Below are 22,728 nucleotides of genomic sequence, written 5' to 3'. Positions count from 1 at the left end.
AAAATTTTCCTAATTCTTTACCAGACATCATTCCACTGGAGTTTATACCCTCTTGATTTTGATTATTTATATTTGGATGAGGATAAGGATCCACTTGGCACCTTTGGTCAAAAGTGCTATCAGTACACACAATGTGGTTTCCAATAAGACATCCAAATGCCAGGAAGACTTCTGAGAGTCCCTGTTCACCCTGCTTCCTAGCATTCACATGTGTGTTATTTCATTTCATCCTCAGTGCGTCAAAAATTAATGTATTTGCTTACATATTTGGATTTAGATATCTAACCAGTTAGAGAAGGGAAAGGTGATGAGATGTTACTTGCATTTTCAGCAGGCAAACAATTGTGATTTTTGTCTTGCTATCAGCATTTCTGCTTTCCTGGATTTGATGAAACAAGCTGCTGCCACATTGGAGAATTTTACAAGGAATACAGCAAGGCCTCCAACCAACTCTAGCCATTAGTTAGCAAGAAATTGAGAACCTCAGCTCAATAGGATGGAGGAACTAAATTCTGTCAGCAGCTACCCAGTGAACATTGGAAATGAATCACTTCTCTGGTCAAGCCTTCAGATGAGACACCAGATGGAGTCAACAGCTTGATTACAATCTTGGGAAGAATGTTGATGAGGAAACCCAAATTGACTATTCCTGGACTCCTGATCCACAAAAATTGTGAGTAGTTATTAAATGACTAAATTTATAGTTTCTATAACATGCCCTAAGTGATTATAAACTTTGTACGAAAAACTTCACAGCTGGCAGATAGAGCCCAAAATCTTCAAAGAGGGTAATATAGAATCTGACATCTCTGCACATGATGTCTTTGTGTTGTCTTCACGTTGAGAAGGGCATCCCTGTACTTCTATCATGAAATGGTAGTGTCTTTCTGTAGAAAGTCCTTACTAGCTTCCAGAGGTTAGGTAAGAGGCTGATGGTAGATAGAATGACCAACACAAGGTCATTGTTTTTTATTCTTATTCTATTGCTATAGTTAACTTCCTCTATGTCTCTTTTGTTCTACAATTCTTCAAGGTACCCTGATGTGCAGTGAGACATAATTGTTGAGCTCAAAATATGAATAATGGGAGTTCAAGATAAAGTAACATGATATGAGATGTTTTTTGATGGCTTCTGTGCAGCTTCCACAACACCAATACCTATCCCTCACTCCACATACTTAACACATCACACACAGCACTTACCTGTGTAATATGTGAATCAAGAGTTGTTTTACTTTTGGGCCTCACAAGAGTAGTTGCCTTGCTCTGCTGATTCTCTACCACCTGAGCCACACCTTCAGCCCTTGTAAAATCAAGGGCCAATTATTTTTTTTGCCAGTCTTGAGCTCACTGCCTGAGCACTGTCCTTGGACTTTATCACTTGGGCCTTAGCACCATTTCCGGCTTTTTTTTAATGTATGTGGGACCGAGGAATCGAACCCAGGCCTTTGTGCATGCTGGGCAAGCACTCTACCACTAGGCCAAAGTCCCAGCAAGGGCTAATTACTTTTGAGAGAGGATCTTGCCTTCTACTCAAGTAGGCACATCAACCACAACCTCCTTACTTTAGGCTTCCCATCATTGCTTGGGTCACAGATATATGCCACTGCTTCCAGCTTCCCTCTGTGGAGATGAAGTCTCTAGGACTTTTCTGCTTGGACTGGCCTAAACAATCCTCCTTATTGCTCACAACAAAATAGGTTGAGAAGGCAGGAACATACCACTGTTGCCAGCATGGGTTCTCCCTTGGCTAACCTCAAACCATAATTCCCTAATTTCAGCCTCCCAATAGCAAGGATTACAGGTGTAAACCACTAGTGACAGCTCAAATCTGGTTTTGTTTGTTTTTTAGGAAAGAATGAGACAATTTCTAGGAAAACATTCTTATACCTGGCCACTTTCACAGTTCCATTCTTTGTACTGTTATAAAAAGAATAGTTGGAATAGGTGACATGAAACCCTTTCTCGCACACTTGTTCTTATGACTGATTTCAGGTTGGGCTAATGTCTAATCAATACCATAATTACAGTTCCAAGACTTCCTGGAGTCAGCAAGGGGAATTTGTGGCTCTATTGTAGAATAACTCATCTTACCTACAATTGTTTGTAGTTTGGAATATTGAGAAGTAGGTAAAAAGATGATCTGAACCACATTCTTGATTTTTGGAAATGTGTGTCTGAACACTTGGAGTTATTTTTCTTTTCATGAAAACTGTGTGTGTGTGTGTGCGCCTGTGCACGTGGGGGAGGGGTGTGTGTGCACACACTTGCGCTCACGTGCACCCTGAGGCTAGAACTCAAGATCTGTGTATTATTCCTGAGCTATTCTTTTGCTCAAGGCTAGTATTCTACCACTTGAGCCACAGCTCCATTTCCAGCTGTTTTGATTGAAGATAAGAGTCTCATAGAGTTTCCTGGCTTGGGCTGGCTTTGAACCACAATGTTCAGATTTCAGCCTCCTGAGTAGCTAAGATTCCCAGTGTGAGACACCAGTGCCTAGCACAAAAAATTATTTTAGATGAAATATATCTGAAAATGGTGAAGTTAAAGATGTGGGATAAAGCTGAGAAAGCTATTGTCAGGCTCCTTAAACAGAATTGGCCATCTACTTTAGAAGTGAAATAAGACAAATCTCATTAACAGCTACTGTAATTCCTTCATTTCCCTGTGCATATATCCAGGATCCCCAAACCCTAGTGCAGACGACAGAGAAAGTAATTCTATTAAAAGAAACATTTATTCTTGATTTGCTATTAGAGTGGTTATTCCCATCACAGGATGTGTTATACTGAAGAAATTTTTAAACAGAAATTTGAGTTCCTTTATGAATGTTTTCCTTCTTGTAAATGCTGCAAACGCACTTCTTTTCAAACATGAATTAGCCTTCAAGGTGTTCAAAAATATGAGAGCATGTACAAATATCTGGCATGCTTGCTTGCAGGTAAAGCTTGGATAGGACTTTGGCATTTTGGAGGGTGCAGGGAGGAAGAAAGTTTCTGGACTCATAACTGTTCTCTGAAGGCTGTAATCTTTTGAGGAGGTCTGTTATTCTCATAGATCCATTCCACAGTTGAACAGTAACTCGGGCGAGGAGAGATAGCTTCTTGCTGTGAGTCCGAGGTAGAAGGTTGTTCTTTGTTGAGCTTTGTCCAGTCCTGCAATTCTTTCTCCTGACTCATCCCCATGTCCTGAGGTACCTGTCTACATGCCAGTTTCTTCTCCAATAGCTTTCCAAGAGTTTCCATTAGCTCATGGGCTTCAGGAGGCCCACAACTCATAAAGAGAGCTTTATCTTTCTCAGATCTTTCCTCTCCTGTGCTTTTCTTCCTAAAATGAATCCACTGAAAAAATTGCCTTATTTTTTTTCTGAAGTTGCTTTCAGAAGGATTCTCTGCTTTCCTTTCCTGATCATCGTGGCTCTTACTTGTTGCTGTGGATATCTCTAACCCCGAGTCCTCCCTTATAAATTCTTCTTTTTTGGATTCTGGTGAGATCAGTCTTCTCTCAGGTAGTGTGTAACATTTGCCCTGGAACTTGGCATGCTTACCAGTGTCCCATTGCTCTGTATTGCGCCTTATGCCATCCAGGTAAGTATGCAGTTCCTGGAAAGCTTCCACTTCCCCACTGGAGATACTGTTGTCATAAGACAACGATGATTCAGAAGTAAGGCTGCCTGAAGGAAAGGACATGTCACTGGAAGAAGACTCATCCTGGTTATGTGACCCAGTATTCAACTTAAACTTTAGTGTAGGATCTTTCAGAATTGATAGGCTTATTGGGTCATATTCAGTGGTCAAGGTAGTTTCCACTTTACTTAAATGTGTATTTGTCATTTGTGTACTTCCCAACTGGTTGGGTTTTGTAAAATGTTCTAGATTCTCATGCACCATATTTTGTTTTTGAAGCACTCCTCTTCTGTGGTGAGAATTCCCATCCTCTGATGTATGCATAACTCCATTTTGTCTCCTACACTTTGGGCTGTATCTGTTGGCTAATACAGTTTTTTTCTCATTAACTCTGTCTATATCGGATGTTGGAAAATGTTCTGAGATTTCCCCCATGCTTTTGTCCTGAAGCATTTTTTCTGTGTGGCTAAAACTTACCCTTTCATCTCTTGGATTAGGCCCAGCCACATCTTGCTTTGTGAACTGCCCTGGACTGTATCTACTTTCTAATTCACTTTCATTCAGATTCACTTTTTCTACGGTATTGTGTGTACAGAGCAAAAAAGTCTGATCTACAAGCTCATGCTCAATATTAGAAGGTAATCGTGTCAGGAGCCCATGTCCTTTCTGATCTACATGTAAGTTGGCAGAGAGAGAATGACGCAAGATAGGCATTGAATTTGTTGTCCCTACCACATCTTCTTGAAAAGATGTAGCACTGCGTGCAAGGTGCCTGGAGGTTGAGAGGAAGTCAAATTGGGGAAGGGGCCATGTTTTTGCTTCTCTCAACATGTAGAATTTAATAGATTCAAGAACCTTGAGGGGAAGGCCCCACCTCTGACTCATCTGAAACCTTATAATATGGGCTTCTAGCATCTGTTGTGTTTTTTGATCAAGAAAGGGAAGTTCCAGTGTAGTAACAGAGCAGAAGCTTCTACTTAATAGTGGTAGCAAATTTGTTTTTTCCATATGTGTATGAGAACTCCCAGAATGAGGTACCATATTGTCACCAACCAGCCACGAACGACACACCATCAAAGGAATCTGACCTACACTGATCTGCCAAAATTTTCTGATCACGTGCAGCCTAAGAATGCTTCTTATTTGAAGCTCATTCAGATTATTCATTGGGAGCCTTAGTAATGTATTACCTGAACTATTCCTTGAATTATACACCCATTTATTTTGTCTCTCAGGTGCAGCTGTTGGACAGTTTAACACATAGTATTCTGAATCCATTGGTAAATTATTTAATGGGTATTTCCCTAAGATGTGTCCAAGATTCTGTGCTGTATCCCTTCTCAGCTGCGAGCTTGTAGCAACACTCTCATAGAAAGTTCCCAGTTGACTCACTTGACTCTTCCTTTGGTCATTGCAAATATGGTCGTGATACTCAAAGGGTTGCAAGGAAACAGGATTGCAATTGTGGTGAGCTATCTGTGTTGAATTGCATTGTGGTTCCATTAGTACCAAAGACCCTGGGCTGAGATAGGCCTGGAAGCACCAGGGTGGGATTAGCCTATTTGGCACATGGAGCTGCAGGTTCTGGGGTTCACAAAAATGGCCAGAAAAGGCAGACACTGGGACATAGGATTGTGGGGTTTGCCTCACAAATTTTACACTGGAAGCTAGAGGGCAAATAGATTCTTGACGATTTTGGACCTCAGGAACTGAACCCCATGAACTATCTTGATGTTTCTGTACCATGTGACAGTCCAGGTATTGATTTCCATTTAAGGTGACAGGGTTATTCCTGTTCTGTGGACTGTGGGAAGGATTTCCACAGGGTGGAGAATACAGTGGTATCGTGAGAAGAGGAGGGTTCGCACAGGTATGGAAATGGGTCCGTGTAAAAGGTAGAGTCTGAGATTGTGTCATGGGTTGGGTATGCACATTGGCCAGAGGAAGAGGGATGGATTGAGGAAGTGGTGGTGGTCGTCTGCCCTGCATTTGGGCTACAGGATCTTTACAAATTTCATTGAATAAGATAAGATGAGGTTCTATTGAGCCACCTTCCCTAGACACCAAGAACGTAGCCACTATTGACTCACTGTGCAGAGATGGAAGACCCCAGAAAAGTTGACTGTCTTTCTGCTCTAAATTCTTCCCCATGGTCTTCATATATAGGAGCTGCTGATGAATTCCTAAATGCTCTGTTTTGCCTTTCATGTCCCAGTCAGTTTGGGGGGCTATGGTATCCTGCTCACCAACAAGGGAATGCATAGAGTACCATGAAGATGTCAATTGCTTTTCTGACCACTTTTGTTCAAAAACTGGTCTATCATCCTCCTTTCCTGCCTTTTCCAAAGTTTCAAAAATCGTTTTCTTCTTCTCTTGTCTCTTTAAAAGTTCCTGTATATTAAGGTCAAGAAAGGGAATATGTCTGTTCTCCACATGTGATGCATTAGAGTGTCTCCAGAAATAGGAATCCGGAGGATGGAAGGAAACATTTTCTTGCTGAAAACCACAGTGTGGCAATCTTGGGAGAAATGTGTTCTTGTTATGAGCCTGCCACCAAGAGAATTGAGAAATCTCCATGTTTTAATACTCTTTGCCTTTGATCGTTGGGACATAAAGAGGACATCAGCAGGACTACCTACCAGAAACAAAATGGCCTGTGGTTAGAGAATAGAATCTGTTCTCTTGAGTGTGATGTGTTGAAGGATGAAGATGCATGCAGTTAGCGAGGGAAACTTGGGATGAAGGAGAGGGCTAAGCTTTTGTGGTAGAGAGTTTGTTACCCAGTTGTGAGGATGAAAGAAATTCAACCAAACAGGAACGTGATCTGGTTAAGTGAGAGGATGGAAGGGCAAGTCGAGAAAGCTCAGGCAGAGAAGCTGGCATTAGGTCTGGAGGAGGGATTTCTGAGTAAGCAGAGTGCAGAGGAGGTGATGACTGAGTCACAGGAGTATGTGAAGAGCTGTGGGAGCCAAAGGCAACAAAGAGGGCACATAATTTAGGAATGCCTGTGAAAGCAAATGACTGGCCCCAGCAGTTGCTTTTATTACATACCTTATGAATGGGATTGGCATGGTGTTGAAAGGTGGTATTTCTACACTGGCCTGGAGGGCTGAAAGAGAGAAAACACAAAGCTGTAGCCAAATGGAAGACATGGGAGCCTAGCAGAGTAAAGCCTGAGACCTTCTTTACTTTCTCCCATGTTCATTGTCTCTCAGTTTTCTATAATCTCTCTCCAGGAGCTTCCTTTTCCTAGACAAGTAGCACTGATAACCCTAGTATAACAGAACATATAAAATAAAGGGCATAGAAAAAAAAGACCAATCACTTTTTCAGAACATAAAGAATCTTCTTGCTGCTCTTCTTTTTTCCATATATTTTTATTGTAATTAATTGAAGGGTTACATTATATTCACCAGATAGAAGGTGCATTACTTAATAAACATTGGTACCCTTTCTCATGTCTTGGTCTACTTCTGTATGGCAATTTCTCTGACCTAGACAACCAGGAGAGTGATATACATAATGAAAGTAGAAACATACAGGAGTCCATTTATGGGAATCCCATGTGATATTTAAATCAGAAAGCACCAAGAATCAGGGGACAAGATAACTACAATTTTTTGTTTTGGTGATTTTTTTTGTGCTTGCTAGGCTGGAGCTCTATCACCTGAGTCACACCCATAGCCTTTGGCTTTGTTTTATTTTTTGTTTGTTTGTTAAAATAGGGTTTTTTGTTTGGGCCTATGGTGGCCTAGTCAGTGATTATTGAATTTGTATTTCCCACACAGCTGGAATGACAGAAGAGTGCCACCATATTTATTTCTTTTTTTTTTTTTGAGATGGGATCTAACTTTTGCCTAAGTAGCTGGCTTGACAGGTAGCTGAAATGGTGAGGTTATGAGGAAAGTTCACATACTTATGTGGCTTCATTTATAAAGTACTGTGATACTCAGAATCACCACAGGAGGTTACCGCAGAGATGAGTCTGAGCATCCCAAAATAAAGCATGGAACACAGAAGTTGTGACTCCAAAGCAACCACTAAACTTTCCTTGCCAGGCTATGTGTTCCTCACTTGACCAGCACCCACTCTTCAGGCTCATCACTGCTTCATGCCTGTGGCTGGGCAGAATACAGACTGAGAAGTGTTGAGTTTGACTGCCCTTCCTCCTTACTTCTCCTCTACAGGCTTTATTTTCTGAAAGACACTGCTTAAAACTGATGTCTTCAGCTGAGCACTAGTGGCTTATGCATGTTATCTTAGCTACTCAGAAACTGAGATCTGAGGATTGTGGTTCAAAGCCATCCCAGTGATCCTCTTCTTACCTTCAATGAAAGAAAACCGGAAGTGGTGCTGTGGCTCAATTTGGTAACAAAAAAGCTCAGGAACAGCACTCAAACCCTAAGGAAGTTCAAGCCTCACAACTGACAAAAAAAACCCAAATATTCATATCCTCAGAGATGATCAACCTAGGATCTCATCGAAAGACAGGCAAGTCACCTTTGAGGTGCTAGTTCAAACAAGTGGCACCTTACCTTAACATTTCCTACCTTTCTTTTCTTGGTTCTTCCCTGATGCTAAGAAGAAAAGAAACATAAAGAAGCTACTCTTAGGAAATATAGATATCCATTATCTAAAAATAATATTATTCCCAATTTTAAATAATAGTTTATTCCTTTCTTGATTAATTTTATAAGATGATCAGATTTTTCAATTTATTTTTTTTGAGAATCTAAAAGAAGGACTTGAGTTCATACTTGAAGTTTAGTCAGAAGTCTCTCCTCTCTAGATTTGCCCAACATGGAGGAAGGCTTGGTGAAAATGCTTGACATTAAGTGAAACATAGGATCAAGTGGTACAAAGAGTCCATTCCCCTTTAGAGCACTTGTAATCTGTAACTAAGATAAGTCAGAATCATGGAACTGGTGCTTGGAATCCCTCATACCCAGATTAGTTGGCTGTGAACTGCAAATGTAAACATTATCCCTACCTGAATCTCTAGCCTTGCCGATCTATTGCTCTAGAGGAATGATCTCCTGGTCTCTCCTAGGCTTCTTATCTCTGATATCTCTCTGGGCCAATCAAAAGTCATCTAGCAATGTGAGAAGGTGAATAGGAAGCTAAAGAATCATCCTGTGAGAAAAGAGTCAATTATGGCATTAAGGAGCTTTGGAAAACTGAATAAGCTAAAAAAAAATTTTTTTAGTGCTATCAGATAATGGAGCTCCCAAGTAAAACCACCTCCCACCTCTTCACAGAAAGCATAATCAAGGCAAAATCCAATGGAATCGTAAACTGGAAAGAACATTTAAGTGGACAATTTGATGAATTGCCAAAGAATGTTTGTGAACTATCATTAGAGTGAGGCTGCTCCATAGGTTTTAATCTTACACAGTTTCCTACATTTTATTTCGTGCAAGATTCCCCGTCAGGCTCTCATAGTGAAGATCCATGGGAAAACCTTCATATTTCCATCAGGAAGAGAGAAAAGGAACCATTTTCAAACAGACCCCAATTATTCTCTTTAACAGGAGCCTTCTTAGTAGAAGACATCAACACTAGGTGCTATGTCATATGGGAGAAGGAAAGTTGCCTATCTCCAGCCTCTTCTACCCACCCTGTGTTACCCTAAGATTCAGAAAAACAAACCTAAAGTCACGAATGAACCCCACAGCCCAGGGACTCATACCTACTAGAAATAGGAGATTTAAACCCAACATGAGCTGTGTCATGAATGCTCTACTTAAGGAAGTAACCTTATGAAAAACTAAAGCACCAGAGACAAAACCTGGGTACTAGAAGAAATTTGAAACTCTGATGGTTATAACTATAGAAAACATTAAACACAGCCCAGTTCCTAGGAACTTAACATAAATTCTACCACTAGTAGTTCCTATTAGTGAACATCATTAATGGCTTTCAAAAAATCAAAACAACAACAGAAAACTCACAAAGTGCCCAAAGCTATTTCCTGGGATCCTACAAAATAGAATGATCACATGTTTTATCACTGAAACCAAGACCTCTCTGGGAGTGAAAAAGACCATTGCTAGGTGCCAGGGTCTTACAGCCATAATCCTAACTTACTCAGGATGCTGAGATCTGAGGTTTTTGGTTTGAAGGCAGCTACAGGTGGAAAATCAATGAGACTCTTATATCCAATTAACCATCAAAAAAGCTCAAATGGTAGAGTGCAAGCCTTGAGCAACAAAGCTAAGGGACAGACAGTTCCCAAGCCCCAAGTTCAAGCCTTAGTACCGTATCATTTTGAGCCACAGTGCCATTTAAAATATTCTTGTGATTAATTGGAGATAAACATCTCACAGACTTTCCTGCCTAGACTTTGAACAGTGATCCTCTGATCTTAGCCTTCTGAGTAGCTAGGACTATAGGTGTGAGTCACTAGTGCCTGGCAGGAATTATTTTAAAAACACTGAATACATATAAATAGAGAGTAAGGCTGTAAGAGTGGTCACCACGGTATGGGAAAAGGAAATGGGAAGATAAATAGGAAAGAATACTCAGCATCATGTTATATACCCTAAAAATACACAGTTAGAACTTCTAGAAAAAGGGATCCAAATAAAATTAAACAAAATTCCTGTTTAAGATAACGTAAAGGAGAAAAAAAGGGAAAATAAAAAGGAAGATTGGGTATAATGAATATTAAAGTTGAAGATATGAGATAATACTCTTAACATATAAATCCTATAGATATTTGCCATGAAATATTGCCATGAATCAAAAGAAAACAGGCTGAGTGTGGTGGCTCATGCCTGTAATCCTAGCTACTCAGGAGGCTCAGATCTGAGGACCAAGATTCAAAGCCAGTCCAGGCACAAAAGACCTAAGACTCTTTTCTCCAGTTAACCTCTTGACAATGGGAAGTGGGGCTTGGATCAAGGGTAGGGTGGTAAGCCTTGAGCTGAAGAGCTCAGGGACAGCACCCAGGCCCAGTTCAAGCCCCATGACCCACAAAGAAAAAAAGGAAAGGAAACAGAAATAGTATTAATTTCAAGCAAAGCATAAGAAAAGTTACCAGTGATAAAAGAAGTATCAAATAATAATGAAGGGTTCAATTTTCCAACAACATAAGGAAAACATTGTGTATATATCTAATAACAGATTGTCAAAATGTATGACAAACTGTTAGAAATAGGAAAGGAAATAGATGAACCTACTGATATTGTTAACAGCTTCAACAAACTTTATAACAGAAATTGAAGCTTGGTTGTGCTGCAAATCATCAGGACATAGTCTGAAACAACACATTCAATCACTTGGATATCATTAATATTATCAAATAATCTCCCCAAGCTGAACAGAATACATAATCATTTCCCCATGCTCAAGTGGTACATCCTCCAGGATATAACACATTTTGGGAAATAAGCTATGCCTTAATAAATAAAAAAGAACAGTAGCCATATGAAATATGCTTTTAGGCCAAAAGCTGTTAAAATAGAAATCAGTAAAGGAAAGGTAGTTAGAAAAATCCCAAAATGATCTGAGATTAAACAAAGCATTAACTCATTGATCAAATTTTTTGAGAGGTTTAAAATATGTAAAAGTAAATAAAATGAAAATGCAACTTAGAAAAATGTGTTGGATGCGGCAAAGGTAGTGTTTAAAGGGAAGTTTATCACATTAAATCCATGTATTACACTCGGAGCAGCTCTAGTTTTATTACCTGTTTGAGATCTCTCTGTTTCTAGGCTATTGGGAAATACAAATTCCTCTTCTGTTAGCACAGAGAGAGAAGGAGAAACCCAGACAGGAAGTCGGAGATAGGAATACTCAAGAAGTCAAGTTGAAGTTCAGTTATGCTGTGGTATGGCTTCGAGGTCAAAGAAGAAGATCCACATCAGAATCCAGGCACTGAGTACACATTCTAAATTACACACAGTTCCACGCCACATCACAGAGCCTGAGCAGAAAGCAAAGATTCTTAAGGCTGGTGGTGGAGAAAACAACATAAGGGAATTGAACCTACAGCTTCCCTCCATCACCCAGATATGCTAATCTGTTCATCCCTCTTGTGTCCTATAGATGCCTTCACTACACCCTTTCAATAGAGTGTGTTTACCTCAATATTTTAATCATTCTACCTACTACCTAGATATTATAAGAGATCCTTTTATTGCATTGTGATCTCCCTTTGGATAACATGTAATCTTTGAAAGCTTTGCATGCTCAGGGACTTACAAGTTCTATTCTGCTCTCACCTACAGCTCCTCAAATACACAATGCTTTTTACCTGCACAAAAACAGAAACCTTGAACACAAAACCCCTTGAGATTTCTCAAAAGGTTCAGTGATAATGCTAAAAGCCTGTAGAGAGCACAGTACTTTACACCAATGAACAGAATCCAAAAAAGCATAAAAGGGAGACGACACAACAAACATTTTCAACATGTTTTCAATCATTCTTTCTCTCTCCAACCCTGCTTCCTCCTCATTCTGCCTTCCCTCTCCCATAGTTTTGCATCAGTTGTACAGAGCAATTGTACATGTCCAAAGCCCACACAACCAGATCCATCCTGATGTGAGGGGTAGGCTTCACCTTAGCATCATGGGTCTTCTAATTAGGCTGATTGAACTTCATTTGGCAAGGCCCTTTGCTTTAAACCACATTTATGGTTACTTTATGAGCTTTTTCCTCCATCTACTTTGTAACTTTTCACCAAAATTTCCATTGGTTCATATAGAGAGAGAGATGTTATTTTGGTGGCTATTGTATAGTATATCTATTATCCTTTCATAATATTAGTTCACTTAACCCTTAAAACTCTTAAAACTTATGTATTTACAGCCAGGCTCTGATAGTTCAAACCTGCAATCCTCACTATATGGGATACTGAGGACCAGAGGATTGCAGTTCAAAGCTAGCTAGAGCAGAATCCCAAGTTAGAAGGGACGCTGAGATTGGGAGGACTGCAGTGGCAGGACAGCACAGTCAGGAAAATCCGTGAGGTTCTTCCTCCATGGCGGAAACTGGACCGTGGCACATTCCTGTGATCCACGATGGAGGCAGATTGTGGCTCAGATGCATACCTAGACAGGAACAAAACCAAACCAAACGAAACAGTGAAAAACAGAGTTGTAAGCAGTATTGCACCTGAGGCCCCCAAATTCCAGCTCCAGTACCACCAAAAATAGATCTTTTAGCTTCAGAAGTTTATAAACTGGTTAAGCCCTGTGTTGTTCCCTCATAGTATTGTTTAGCCATCAGGTTTGATGAATCCACCTTCACCCCAGACACCCAATCCTTGCTTTTTCTTACAATGAAAGCTTACCAGAAATACTAGACTGTTCTTTGTCCTGTCCTGCATGCGTAGCTTCTCCATTGTCTTGTCAAGCCGACTTCCTCCCATCTGCCTTCCCTTGACTAGAGGAGGTCTGTTCAGAAATACCTCTTATATAGCCTTGCATTCCTGGTGTTGCTTTGTTGTTGTTTGTAACAAGCAAACTCACAAACACAAAAATATCCTTTAATATATGACCAGGAGAAACCTCATCACAAAAGTGAACGTATCTGATTTTGTTACCTGGTATAGTATGTATATATGTTTGTTTGTTTATTTCAAATAAGGAAGGGAAGGAGGAAACAAGATGATTGGGAGGGAGTGGGGGGGAGGGAAACAGGGCCAAATATGAAAAGGGGTATCCATGTGTGAGAAGTAATGCACCTACTACCTGACGAATTACAACTGTAATCCCTCTATACATTACCCCAACAATAAAATTTAAAAAAACGAAAAGTAAACCTGGGGGAGGGGTCATAAAACTGAAACAATAGGTATATTCCTCAAAAGAGATCAGGTCATAAAAAAGTACTATTCCAGATTAAAAGAGACTGATGTCACACAGCTAAACACAATAGGAAATTACAGACTGCCCTTGTAATGGAGATGTTAAAAAAATAAAAAGAAAAGAAAAGAGGAAACAGCTGGGTGCAGTAACTCATGCCTATAATCCCAGCTACTCCAGGAGGCTGAGATCTGAGCATCATGATTGCAAGCCAGATGGGCAGAGAAGCCTCCATAAGACTCTTATTCTCCAATTAACCTCTTATCTCTAAAAAACAGAAGTGGCACTGTGACTCAAGTGGTAGAGCATTTGCCTTGAACACAAAGAGGCTCACAGATAGCACCCAGTCCCTGAGTTCAAGCCCCACAACTGGAAAAGAAAAGAAAAGCACAAATACATACTACATATACAATAAGGATGAATGATTTAAAATTTTATAACTACTTAAAGATAATAAAAATTGTAACTGTGTTAACGTTACTGAAAGATAATCAAGTATTAAGTGTTAAATTTAGTATTATTTTAATAGATGAAATATAACCATTCATACGTATGAAATTTCTCCTCAAGTATATAAATTTATTTTTGTATATATGTTCTTGCCTACATATATGTGTGTACAAAGATACACATATATACATGTAAACAAATAACATGTCATATACACATATGTATATAAATATACATGAGGGAAGAGAGAAAAACCAGCAAATGGGTTAAACATTAGCAAGAAGTAAATCCAGTTAAATTATACATTGTTATTTACGATCAATTTAACTTTTTTCAAGTTTGTTTTAAATACATTTTTTTCTTGATAATAGGATTTGATCTGAGGGCCTTTTACTATGTGGATGCTCTGCCACTGAGCCACACTCTTCACTTTAAACTACCTTCCTTTTGTTGATCGTGAACATTAAACTCTGGGCCCGGGTGCTTTTGCTCAAAGCTAGCACTCAACCACTTGTGCCACAAGATCACTTCTGGCTTTTTCTGTGATTAACTGAAAATAAGAGTCTCACAAATTTTTCTGCCCGAGCTGGTTTCAAACCACGATCTTCAGATCTCAGCCTCCTCAGTAGCTAGTATTGCAGATGTGAGCCACTGGTGCCCAGCTTTAAACAACTATATTTTTAACTTGACCATTGACTACATTGTACTGAGCCTGGCATAACTTTTAAAATTTTTGGCTTTGGTTCCCACAACTTCCTCACACCACAGGTACACCCAACACCATTTTCGAAATGGTTGTCTCAACTCTGTTCCAAGGAAAATCTTGATTCCTTGAAACCAAAATTTCAAGGAATCACATCCAAAATATGTAACAATTGGGTTTTTTCTTCCTTCCTTTTTTTCTTTTTTCTTTCTTTCCTTTCTTTCTTTCTTTTCTTCTTTCTTTCTTTTCCTTCCTTCCTTCCTTCCTTCCTTTTCTTCTTCTTCTTATTCCTCTTCTTCTTCTTCTTCTTCTTCTTCTTCTTCTTCTTCTTCTTCTTCTTCTTCTTCTTCTTCTTCTTCTTCCTCTTCTTCTTCTTCCTCCTCCTCCTCTTCTTCTTCTTCTTCTTCTTCTTCTTCTTCTTCTTCTTCTTCTTCTTCTTCTTCTTCTTCTTCTTCTTCTTCCTCTTCTTCTTCTTCCTCCTCCTCCTCCTCCTCTTCTTCTTCTTCTTCTTCTTCTTCTTCTTCTTCTTCTTCTTCTTCTTCTTCTTCTTCTTCTTCTTCTTCTCCTTCTCCTCCTCCTCCTCCTCCTCCTCCTGTCCTTCCTTCCTTCCTTCCTTCCTTCCTTCCTTCCTTCCTTCCTTCCTGCCTTCCTTCCTTCTTTCCTTTCGTTCTTTCTATTTTGCCAGTCCTGAGGGTTGACCTCAAGGCCTGGGCACTGTCCTTGGAATTTCTCAAGGGTAACACTCTACTGCTTGAGCCACAGCATCACTTCTGGCTTTTTCTATGTATGGGGTACTGGGGAATCAACCCAGGGCTTCGTGCATGCTAGGCAAGCACTCTACCACTAGGCCACATTCCCAGCCCCAGGTCTCTTTCTTATTGGTTCCTACTGAATCATCTGTCTTCAGGGATTCATGGTAGAATCTAGCTTGAAGGTGCTTTTCTGTTTTGCTAAGTCATTACCTCTCCTCCAGATTTCAAAAATATATTGAGCTCTTCTGTAATAGCCTCTCCTATTCCTGACATTCACTTAAAAAAAAAGATTTTATTAATACTGATTTTTTTACATCAAATTTCAAATGTCAAGTTTAACAAACAATATTCAAGAAGGGAATCTCTATATGCAATCACAGGCACATAAATTTAGGAACAAAATTAAAGTTAAGCTGAAACTGCGTCATAGATATGCATTGCTCTATACAATATAACATAATGTCTTTAGAATATATATCCCACCATAGATTTATATGTCCATATAGTTATATTCATATCTCAAAGGCCAAAAGTATTGAGTCATCACTCTTGTACTATTTGAATCTAAGATCCACATATCAGGAGACAGTATGACTTTTGTTCCTTTGGTCTTGATTTATCTCGCTCAACATGATTCACTCTAATTTCATCCACCTCACCGTGAATGCCATTATTTTATCTTATCTGGTGGTTATATAGAATTCCATTGTATATATGCATACCACATTTTTTGTATCCATTCATCTCTAGTAGGGCATCTGGGTTGTTTCCATCTCTTGGGTATTGTGACTAGTGCAGCTATGATCATGGCTGAGCAGATGTCCTTATCATATCCTGGGTTATGATGCTTAGAGTAGATATCCAGGAGTGGTATGGCTGGATTGTAGGAAAGGTCTATATTTAGTTTGTTGAGGAACCTCCAAACTGCCTTCCAGAGTGGCTGAATTTGTTTCCATTCCCACCAGCAGTGCAGTAGGGTTCCTCTTTCTCCACATCCCCACCAGCATTTGTTGCTGTCTGAGTTCAGAATATTGGTTATGCTGATTGGGGTAAGATGGTATCTTAGGGTTGTTTTTATTTTCATTTCCTTTGTGTCCATGGATGATGAGCATTTTCTCATATGTTTCTTTGCTATCTTAACCTCTTCTTTTGATAAGTCTCTGTTTAGATCCCTTTCCCACTTTGTGACTGGTTTATTGGCTTTGGGGGAATTAGTTCCTTGAATTCCCTTTAGATATTGAGTATTAGGCATTTGTCTGATGTATTATTGGTAAATATCTTTCGCCAGTTGGTTGGCTATCTTTCTGTTTTAGTAGCTATGTTTTCATCTGTGCAGAAACTTTTTATTTTTAGGTAGTTCCACTTGTCAAATCTCTCCACTCTGTTGTGATCTGGGACTCTGTTCAGGAAGGCTTTGCCTGTGCCTATGTGTTCCAATGTCTCTCCTACTCTATCATGTAACGCTTTCAGAGTTTCAGGTCTGATATTGAGATCTTTGATCCATTTTGAGTTAACATTTATGCATGGCAACAGGCTGAGATCAATTTCAGTTTTCTGAATGTGGCTACCCAGTTTTGCCAGCACCAATAATTGAATAGGCTGTGTTTGTTCCACGGTAGATCTCTAGCTCCTTTGTCAAATATAAGATGACTATAGGTATGTGGTTTTATTTCTGGATCTTCTGTTCCATTGATCTTCTTGTCTATGTTGTTTTTGTTATTTGGCTCTATAGTAGAGTTTGAAGTCTGGTATTACAGTACCACCTGCATTACTCTTTTTGCCTAGAATTGCTTTGGCTATTCTAGGTCTTTTGTTGCTCCATATGAACCTTTGGATTGTATCTTCTATTTGAGTAAAGAATTGTCTTTGGGATTTTGATGGGGATTGCACTGAATTTGTATATCAATTTTGGCAATATGGCCATTTTCACTATATTGGTTCTTCCTATCCATGAGCGTGGGATGTTGTTCCATGTCCTCTTCGATTTCTTTCATTAGGCTTTTATAGTTTTCATGAAATAATTCCTTTACATCGTTGGCTAAGTTAATCTCTAAACATTTTACTCTTTTGCAAAAGGGATCATTTTCTTGATTTTTCCCACTGTTTGTGTATTTTTGGCGTATAGAAAGGCTACTGACTTTTGCAGGTTGATTTTGTATCCTGCCATTTTGCTAAAGTGATTTATTAGTTCTAGGAGTTTAGGAGTGGAGTTTATTGGGTTGTTCAGATATAGGATCATGTCATCTGCAAGTAGGGATAGTTTGATTTCTTCTTTCCCTATGTGGATCCCTTTGATGTCCTTCTCTTGTCTTATTTCTATAGCTAAGGGTTCCAGCACTATATTGAAGAGAAGTGGAGGAAGTGGGCATCCCTGTCTAGTTCCTGATTTTAAAGTAAATGATTCTAGTCTTTCTCCATTTAATATGATACTGGCTGTAGTTTGTCATATATGGCTTTAATTATTTTAAGGAATGTACCTGCTATTCCTATTTTTTCTAGTGCTTTCAAGATGAATGGATGTTGTATTTTGTCAAATGCCTTCTCGGTGTCCAGAGAAATTATCATATGATTCTTAACCTTAGCTCTATTGATATGATGTATTATATTAGTTGATTTGCAAATGTTAAACCAACCTTGCATCTGTGGGATGAAGCCTACTTGATCGTGGTGTATAATTTTTGAAATTTGTCTCTGGATTCTGTTGCTTAGTATTTTATTGAGGAGCTTTGTGTCTGTGTTCATCAGAGAGATTGGTCTGTAGTTCTCTTTTTGTAGGGAGGGGTCTTTCCCTGGTTTGGAGATGAATGTGATTTTGGCTTCATAGAATGATTTTGGGATGGCTTCCTCTGCTTCTAGCTGTCGTTCACTTTTTAAGCACTTCTACTTTTTATATCATTTAAGTTGTATTGAAATGTACCATAACACATACCATACCACCCACCTAGGTCATGTATAATTTTTATGCTGTACAAACATACCAGAGTCAAATTCAAAGTATTTTCATGACTTTAAAAGGGGACTCTGTGACCTTGAGATTTTATTCACACTTATCCCTCCTCATCTCTCATCGACCATTAGTCTTTCTGTCTCTGTAAATGTAATGTTCATTTTCTGGGTGTAATGGAATCATATATAGTCAATTGCACGTGACTTCCTTTCGTTAACAGTGTTTTCAAAGTTCATCCATATTGTGGCATGTATCAATATTTTATTCCTTTTTATTACTAAAAGCTATTTTCTGCTCTAATAAACATTTTGTTCATCTATTCTTTAGTTGGATAAGTGAGCTGTTTCTGGTCTGGGCTGTGATGCAGCTATAAACATTTACATACAAGTTTCTGTGTGAACTTAGGCATTTTTCTCAGGCATAGAAATAGAAATGGAATTGCTGTGTGATATGGCCATGCTATGCTTAACATGTGAGGAAATGGCAAAATGATTTTTAAAACAGCTGGATCATTTTACATTTTTACTGGCTGTGAGAGATACTTCCAATTTCTCCAGGATTTTAGCCTTTATCTACTCATTTTTGTTAATCCTGGTGTGAACTATCTCACCATGAAAGTTATTTGCACAAGGTAATGATTTGTGGAATAAAAGATTGCGAATAGTGCTTTTGCCCCTCATGCCAGAAGTTGCATCACCACAGGTAGACTTAAAAATATATATATATATATATCCAGCTAAAGTGTCACATAGGTTTATGATTCTATTATACAAATGACAGAGAAAAATTCCCTCCCTGAAAGTAATTCGTTCTTTTCCCCAATATACATGCACAGAGCTGGGAGAGGGCAGAGCCTGAGAGCTGACCATAACTTCATGATTCCAGTAGATTTTCAACATGTGTATTTTTTCAGACAAAAGATATAAAGGGAATTAATAAAGCCTATCTGAAGATAACATTTAGAAATGTTGATTACATATAAAACCTTTAGGATAAAGGAAACAAGTATAAGAGCATAGCATATGAAATAGTAGAAAAATAATAAAGTTAATTTAATCTAGAATTGAAAATTTTGACTAATATTGGAAATAGAAAAAATGAGATAACGGGGAAGAATGTCAAACTATATCACCACAGAAAACAGATTATTCTGTTTTTCTTTTGGCGATATGTCTAAAATTAAGGCATAAACTGACTTCCATAGAAATAAAGGACCCTAAAAACCAACAATAGGGGAATTGATTCTAAAATGAATATTGAGGTCCTCCAAAATGTCCCCACTTCCTCTTCTGAGGAGGAGCATGTTCATATAATCTGCACGTTTTTGGAGTCCTAGGAGTCAGAATGGTAGGGTCAATGGCAAAACTCCGGAGATAAAGATATATTGAGAGGAAATAGCAGAAATCTTTTACTTTGACACACCCATAATTAGGAGGAAAAAATCATCCATAGATGACTTGCCAGAAATCTTTACAAGAAGGTCAAAGAATGCTTCTGAATCTTAGCATGTGACATATGACACATTCTTCAGCAATACTCGCTCCATTCCCATACTCTTCCCCCTCCCAGCTCTGCGCACATTTATTGAGGGAAAGAATGAATTATTTTCAGGGAGGAAACTTGTCTGCCAAACACCACAGAATAGAATCAAAACCTTATGTGACAATCTAGCTGTGGTGATGTAACTTCCATCATGAGGGGCAAAAGCCAGGAAGGTGAGCTCAGGAGCGAGTATATAGCAGGCAGCCAGATGGAGAGACTGGGTAGACTGGGGTACAGGTGGACTGGGCAGATGGAGGCAAGAATGAACAAGCAGTGAAAAAGCCAGTGAGTGTGACCAGGTCCTGAGGGCAGCTGAGATACCTCAGGTTCCTCTGGTCCTCTTCCCTAGAGCCTCTGGTCTCTAGCAGAGTGTCCAGCTGGGCCATGGCCTCATCACTGAAGGTAGATCAGGAAGTGAAGCCCAAGGATGATTCTTTCAGAGTTTATCACAAGCCAGGTGGAAGACGTGGTGACAACTTTTCACAAAGTATTCAAACCTTAAAGAACCAATCCTAGACATCCATGACCAAACTCCTCTACTTAGACCTGATTCTCCCTGTTCCTGACCCCATTCTTCTCACCAATATCCACGATGGTTTGGATAGTCTCACTTATAGGAAGTGAAGTTCAGACAGATGTGAAGAGATATTCTAAGATATTTGTGATGTTCAATGGGATGTGAAAAGGCAACCAGCAGCTGGTGGACATTCTTGAGAAAATGAAACCTGAGATCTGGCTGCTTCCCCAGAAATGTAACGCAGTCTAAATGTGTGTCCAGCTCTTGAGTCTCAGGATGGACAATGAGAACTACTTTGGGATATCTACTGAAGAAGAGACAAGTTGCAAAGCTAAAATCGATTGGGAATGAAGCTCCATTTCTGGGCCAGATTTCTAAACTGTAAGAGCCAAATTGTTTTCTAAAATAGCTAAACATGCCCATGTGGAGAACTATCGCTACACTGTGGCAGAGACTGATGAGAAAAAAATGTCATCAGCCTTCAGTTTATCATATACAGAGCTGAGAAATCAGTATATAACTCTATAGGACATGATCCCCCAAAATATCAAGAGGATAAAATGACCCAGAAGCAATAACAAAGTTATATTGTACCAAGTCCAGGGCCAGGGGACTCTGTGATTCTCCGTTCAAGACCAATATTGCCTTGGTTTGTGTATTACTATTGTGATGGGAACACTGGAAATAAAACCAGAGTTTAATGGAAGTCTTATCTAGTTCTGTGATGTGTGTTCTGTCTTCTCTTTCCCTAGTGCCTCACACCCAGCCTGCCATAATTTCTGGAGAAATTAGAAAAATCTGCACACAGATGTTTCTGTGTGCAGAATTTTTAGTATGAGAATACTTTTTTCTCTCCTCCTTTGTCTTAAGCTTTGTGTTTTCTTCCTTTTGATGATTGGTTTTTTTTAAAAGTTGAGGAGCTAGGATGGCGGGGGAGCTAGGATGGCAGGGGTGGGAAAGACTATCTTACTTCTTGTGAGGCCGTTTCTTGTTTCTGTCCTTCCTGCCACAATTTCCCTGTTGACTTAGGGTTTCCAATCTATTTTAATCCCCCCTTGAACCTGATCTAACAAGGAACATGGAGGTCCTTCAGCTGTGTCCCTAGTTCGTTCTATAACTGGATTTTTCTCATTCATATGTATCTACATGTACATACTCATACAGATATGAGTATATATCTTCCTACTCCATTACCTAACCTATCCTCTTTCCTCACCACCATTTTCTTGCCCCAGTTCCTGTCAGAGATACAACTTTTGGCAGGTGATAGTTATCTTAGTTTTCAGTTACCCAGGCAAAAGTTCTGGTCCCATCCTTCTTCCTGATATTGTAGCCACTTGGTGCCCAGGATAAGTTGGAAAAGAACCAATAGCTGAGAAGCAGAGGGCTGGGGAAGACCTTTTCCTCCTAGTCAAGGTCTTTTTGCCTTCTTCCAGGTCAGGTGAACAGAGGCGGGAGATGTTAGCCTGTGTGAGGTCCAGATGCTGCTGCCCCCATTGTGCTTTCCTTTGGAAATATTTTTGTGCTTCCAAGAAAAGCAATCAGTATATATGTGTATGTATGTACACTTATCGATGTGTCCATGTTTATGGTTAAAAAACTATAGGTCAAAACGGTTGGAAAGTTGAATCCTCTTGAATCTTCCAGAGATAGCACTGTTGCAGCTTTTATGTTAACCCTTCAGCTTTTTTATTTTTTCATGAGACTTGCTATCTGTGGTCAGCCTGCCAGTGGCTCAGTGTCTACTTATGACTTTCACTCATTTTTGCCTTCAATCCTATTTCCACCCAGGCTGCATCATTTTTCCTCCCAATATTCCATAGAAAAGGAATCTGGAGGCTTTCTTCCCAAGAGTATGCAAACCAATTGCACTTTAGTTTGGCGGAAGCCCTGCCTATCTTTCGGATCTCTTCTTCACTTCCATTAGGTATTGTTTCCCTTTTGATTGTTCTACTGCCCCTCTTTACCCTACAACCCATAGATCAAGACCCATAGTGTCAAGAAATTATTAAAAAAATACACATATTTTGACCTCTTTAAAAAAAAGTCAAGCTGTCTACTGGTTGCTGGTGGTTCACACTTGTAATCCTAGAAGCCAATCTGTGCAGGAAAGTCATGAGACTTTTTGGTGTGTGTGTGGGGGAGATCATGGGGCTTGAACTCAGGGCCTTGGTGATATTCCTGAGATTTTCCTTTTTATTGTCTGGGTAATGTATAAAGGGGTTACAGTCACATTCACCAGGTAGTAGGTGCATTACTACTCACACATTGATACCCTTTCTCATGTTTTTGTCCCCATTTCCCTCCCTCTGTCCCCTCCCAATCCTCTTGTTTTCTCCCCTGCCCTTTCCTATTTCAAATAAACAAACTTGTATACAATG

General features: G+C 39.4%; 1 protein-coding gene and 1 pseudogene across 1 annotated transcript; one reads left to right on the top strand and one right to left on the bottom strand.

Annotated features, from left to right (window-relative positions):
• Positions 1–3,002: 3,002 nt before the first annotated feature.
• On the bottom strand, positions 3,003–20,216 carry LOC150064843 (spermatogenesis-associated protein 31D1-like). The gene is made up of 4 exons (XM_090329269.1): positions 20,152–20,216; positions 6,678–6,735; positions 3,425–5,864; positions 3,003–3,256 (listed from the first exon to the last, which is right to left on the bottom strand). Exons 1-4 carry the CDS (start codon positions 20,214–20,216, stop codon positions 3,003–3,005), a joined length of 2,817 nt encoding a protein of 938 aa, XP_090185395.1.
• On the top strand, positions 20,215–20,968 carry LOC150064842 (proteasome activator complex subunit 3 pseudogene; annotated as a pseudogene).
• Positions 20,969–22,728: the final 1,760 nt, after the last annotated feature.

This window comes from Megascapheus bottae, chromosome 3, assembly GCF_031878675.1.
Source record: "Megascapheus bottae isolate mThoBot1 chromosome 3, mThoBot2.hap1, whole genome shotgun sequence".
NCBI lineage: Eukaryota > Metazoa > Chordata > Mammalia > Rodentia > Geomyidae > Megascapheus > Megascapheus bottae.
Note: the sequence above shows the minus strand (reverse complement) of the source record. Positions and strands in the feature narration are given on the sequence as shown.

Excerpts from the sequence above, each read along its gene's own strand:
- LOC150064843 (XM_090329269.1), bottom strand. The coding sequence starts at position 20,216 with ATGGCCCAGCTGGACACTCTGCTAGAGACCAGAGGCTCTAGGGAAGAG. Across the intron at positions 5,865-6,677 it reads ATGCCAATCCCATTCATAAG|GATACCATAGCCCCCCAAAC; the intron begins GTATGTAATAAA and ends GTTGGTGAGCAG. Across the intron at positions 3,257-3,424 it reads AGAGATATCCACAGCAACAA|CCCATGAGCTAATGGAAACT; the intron begins GTAAGAGCCACG and ends GGCCTCCTGAAG.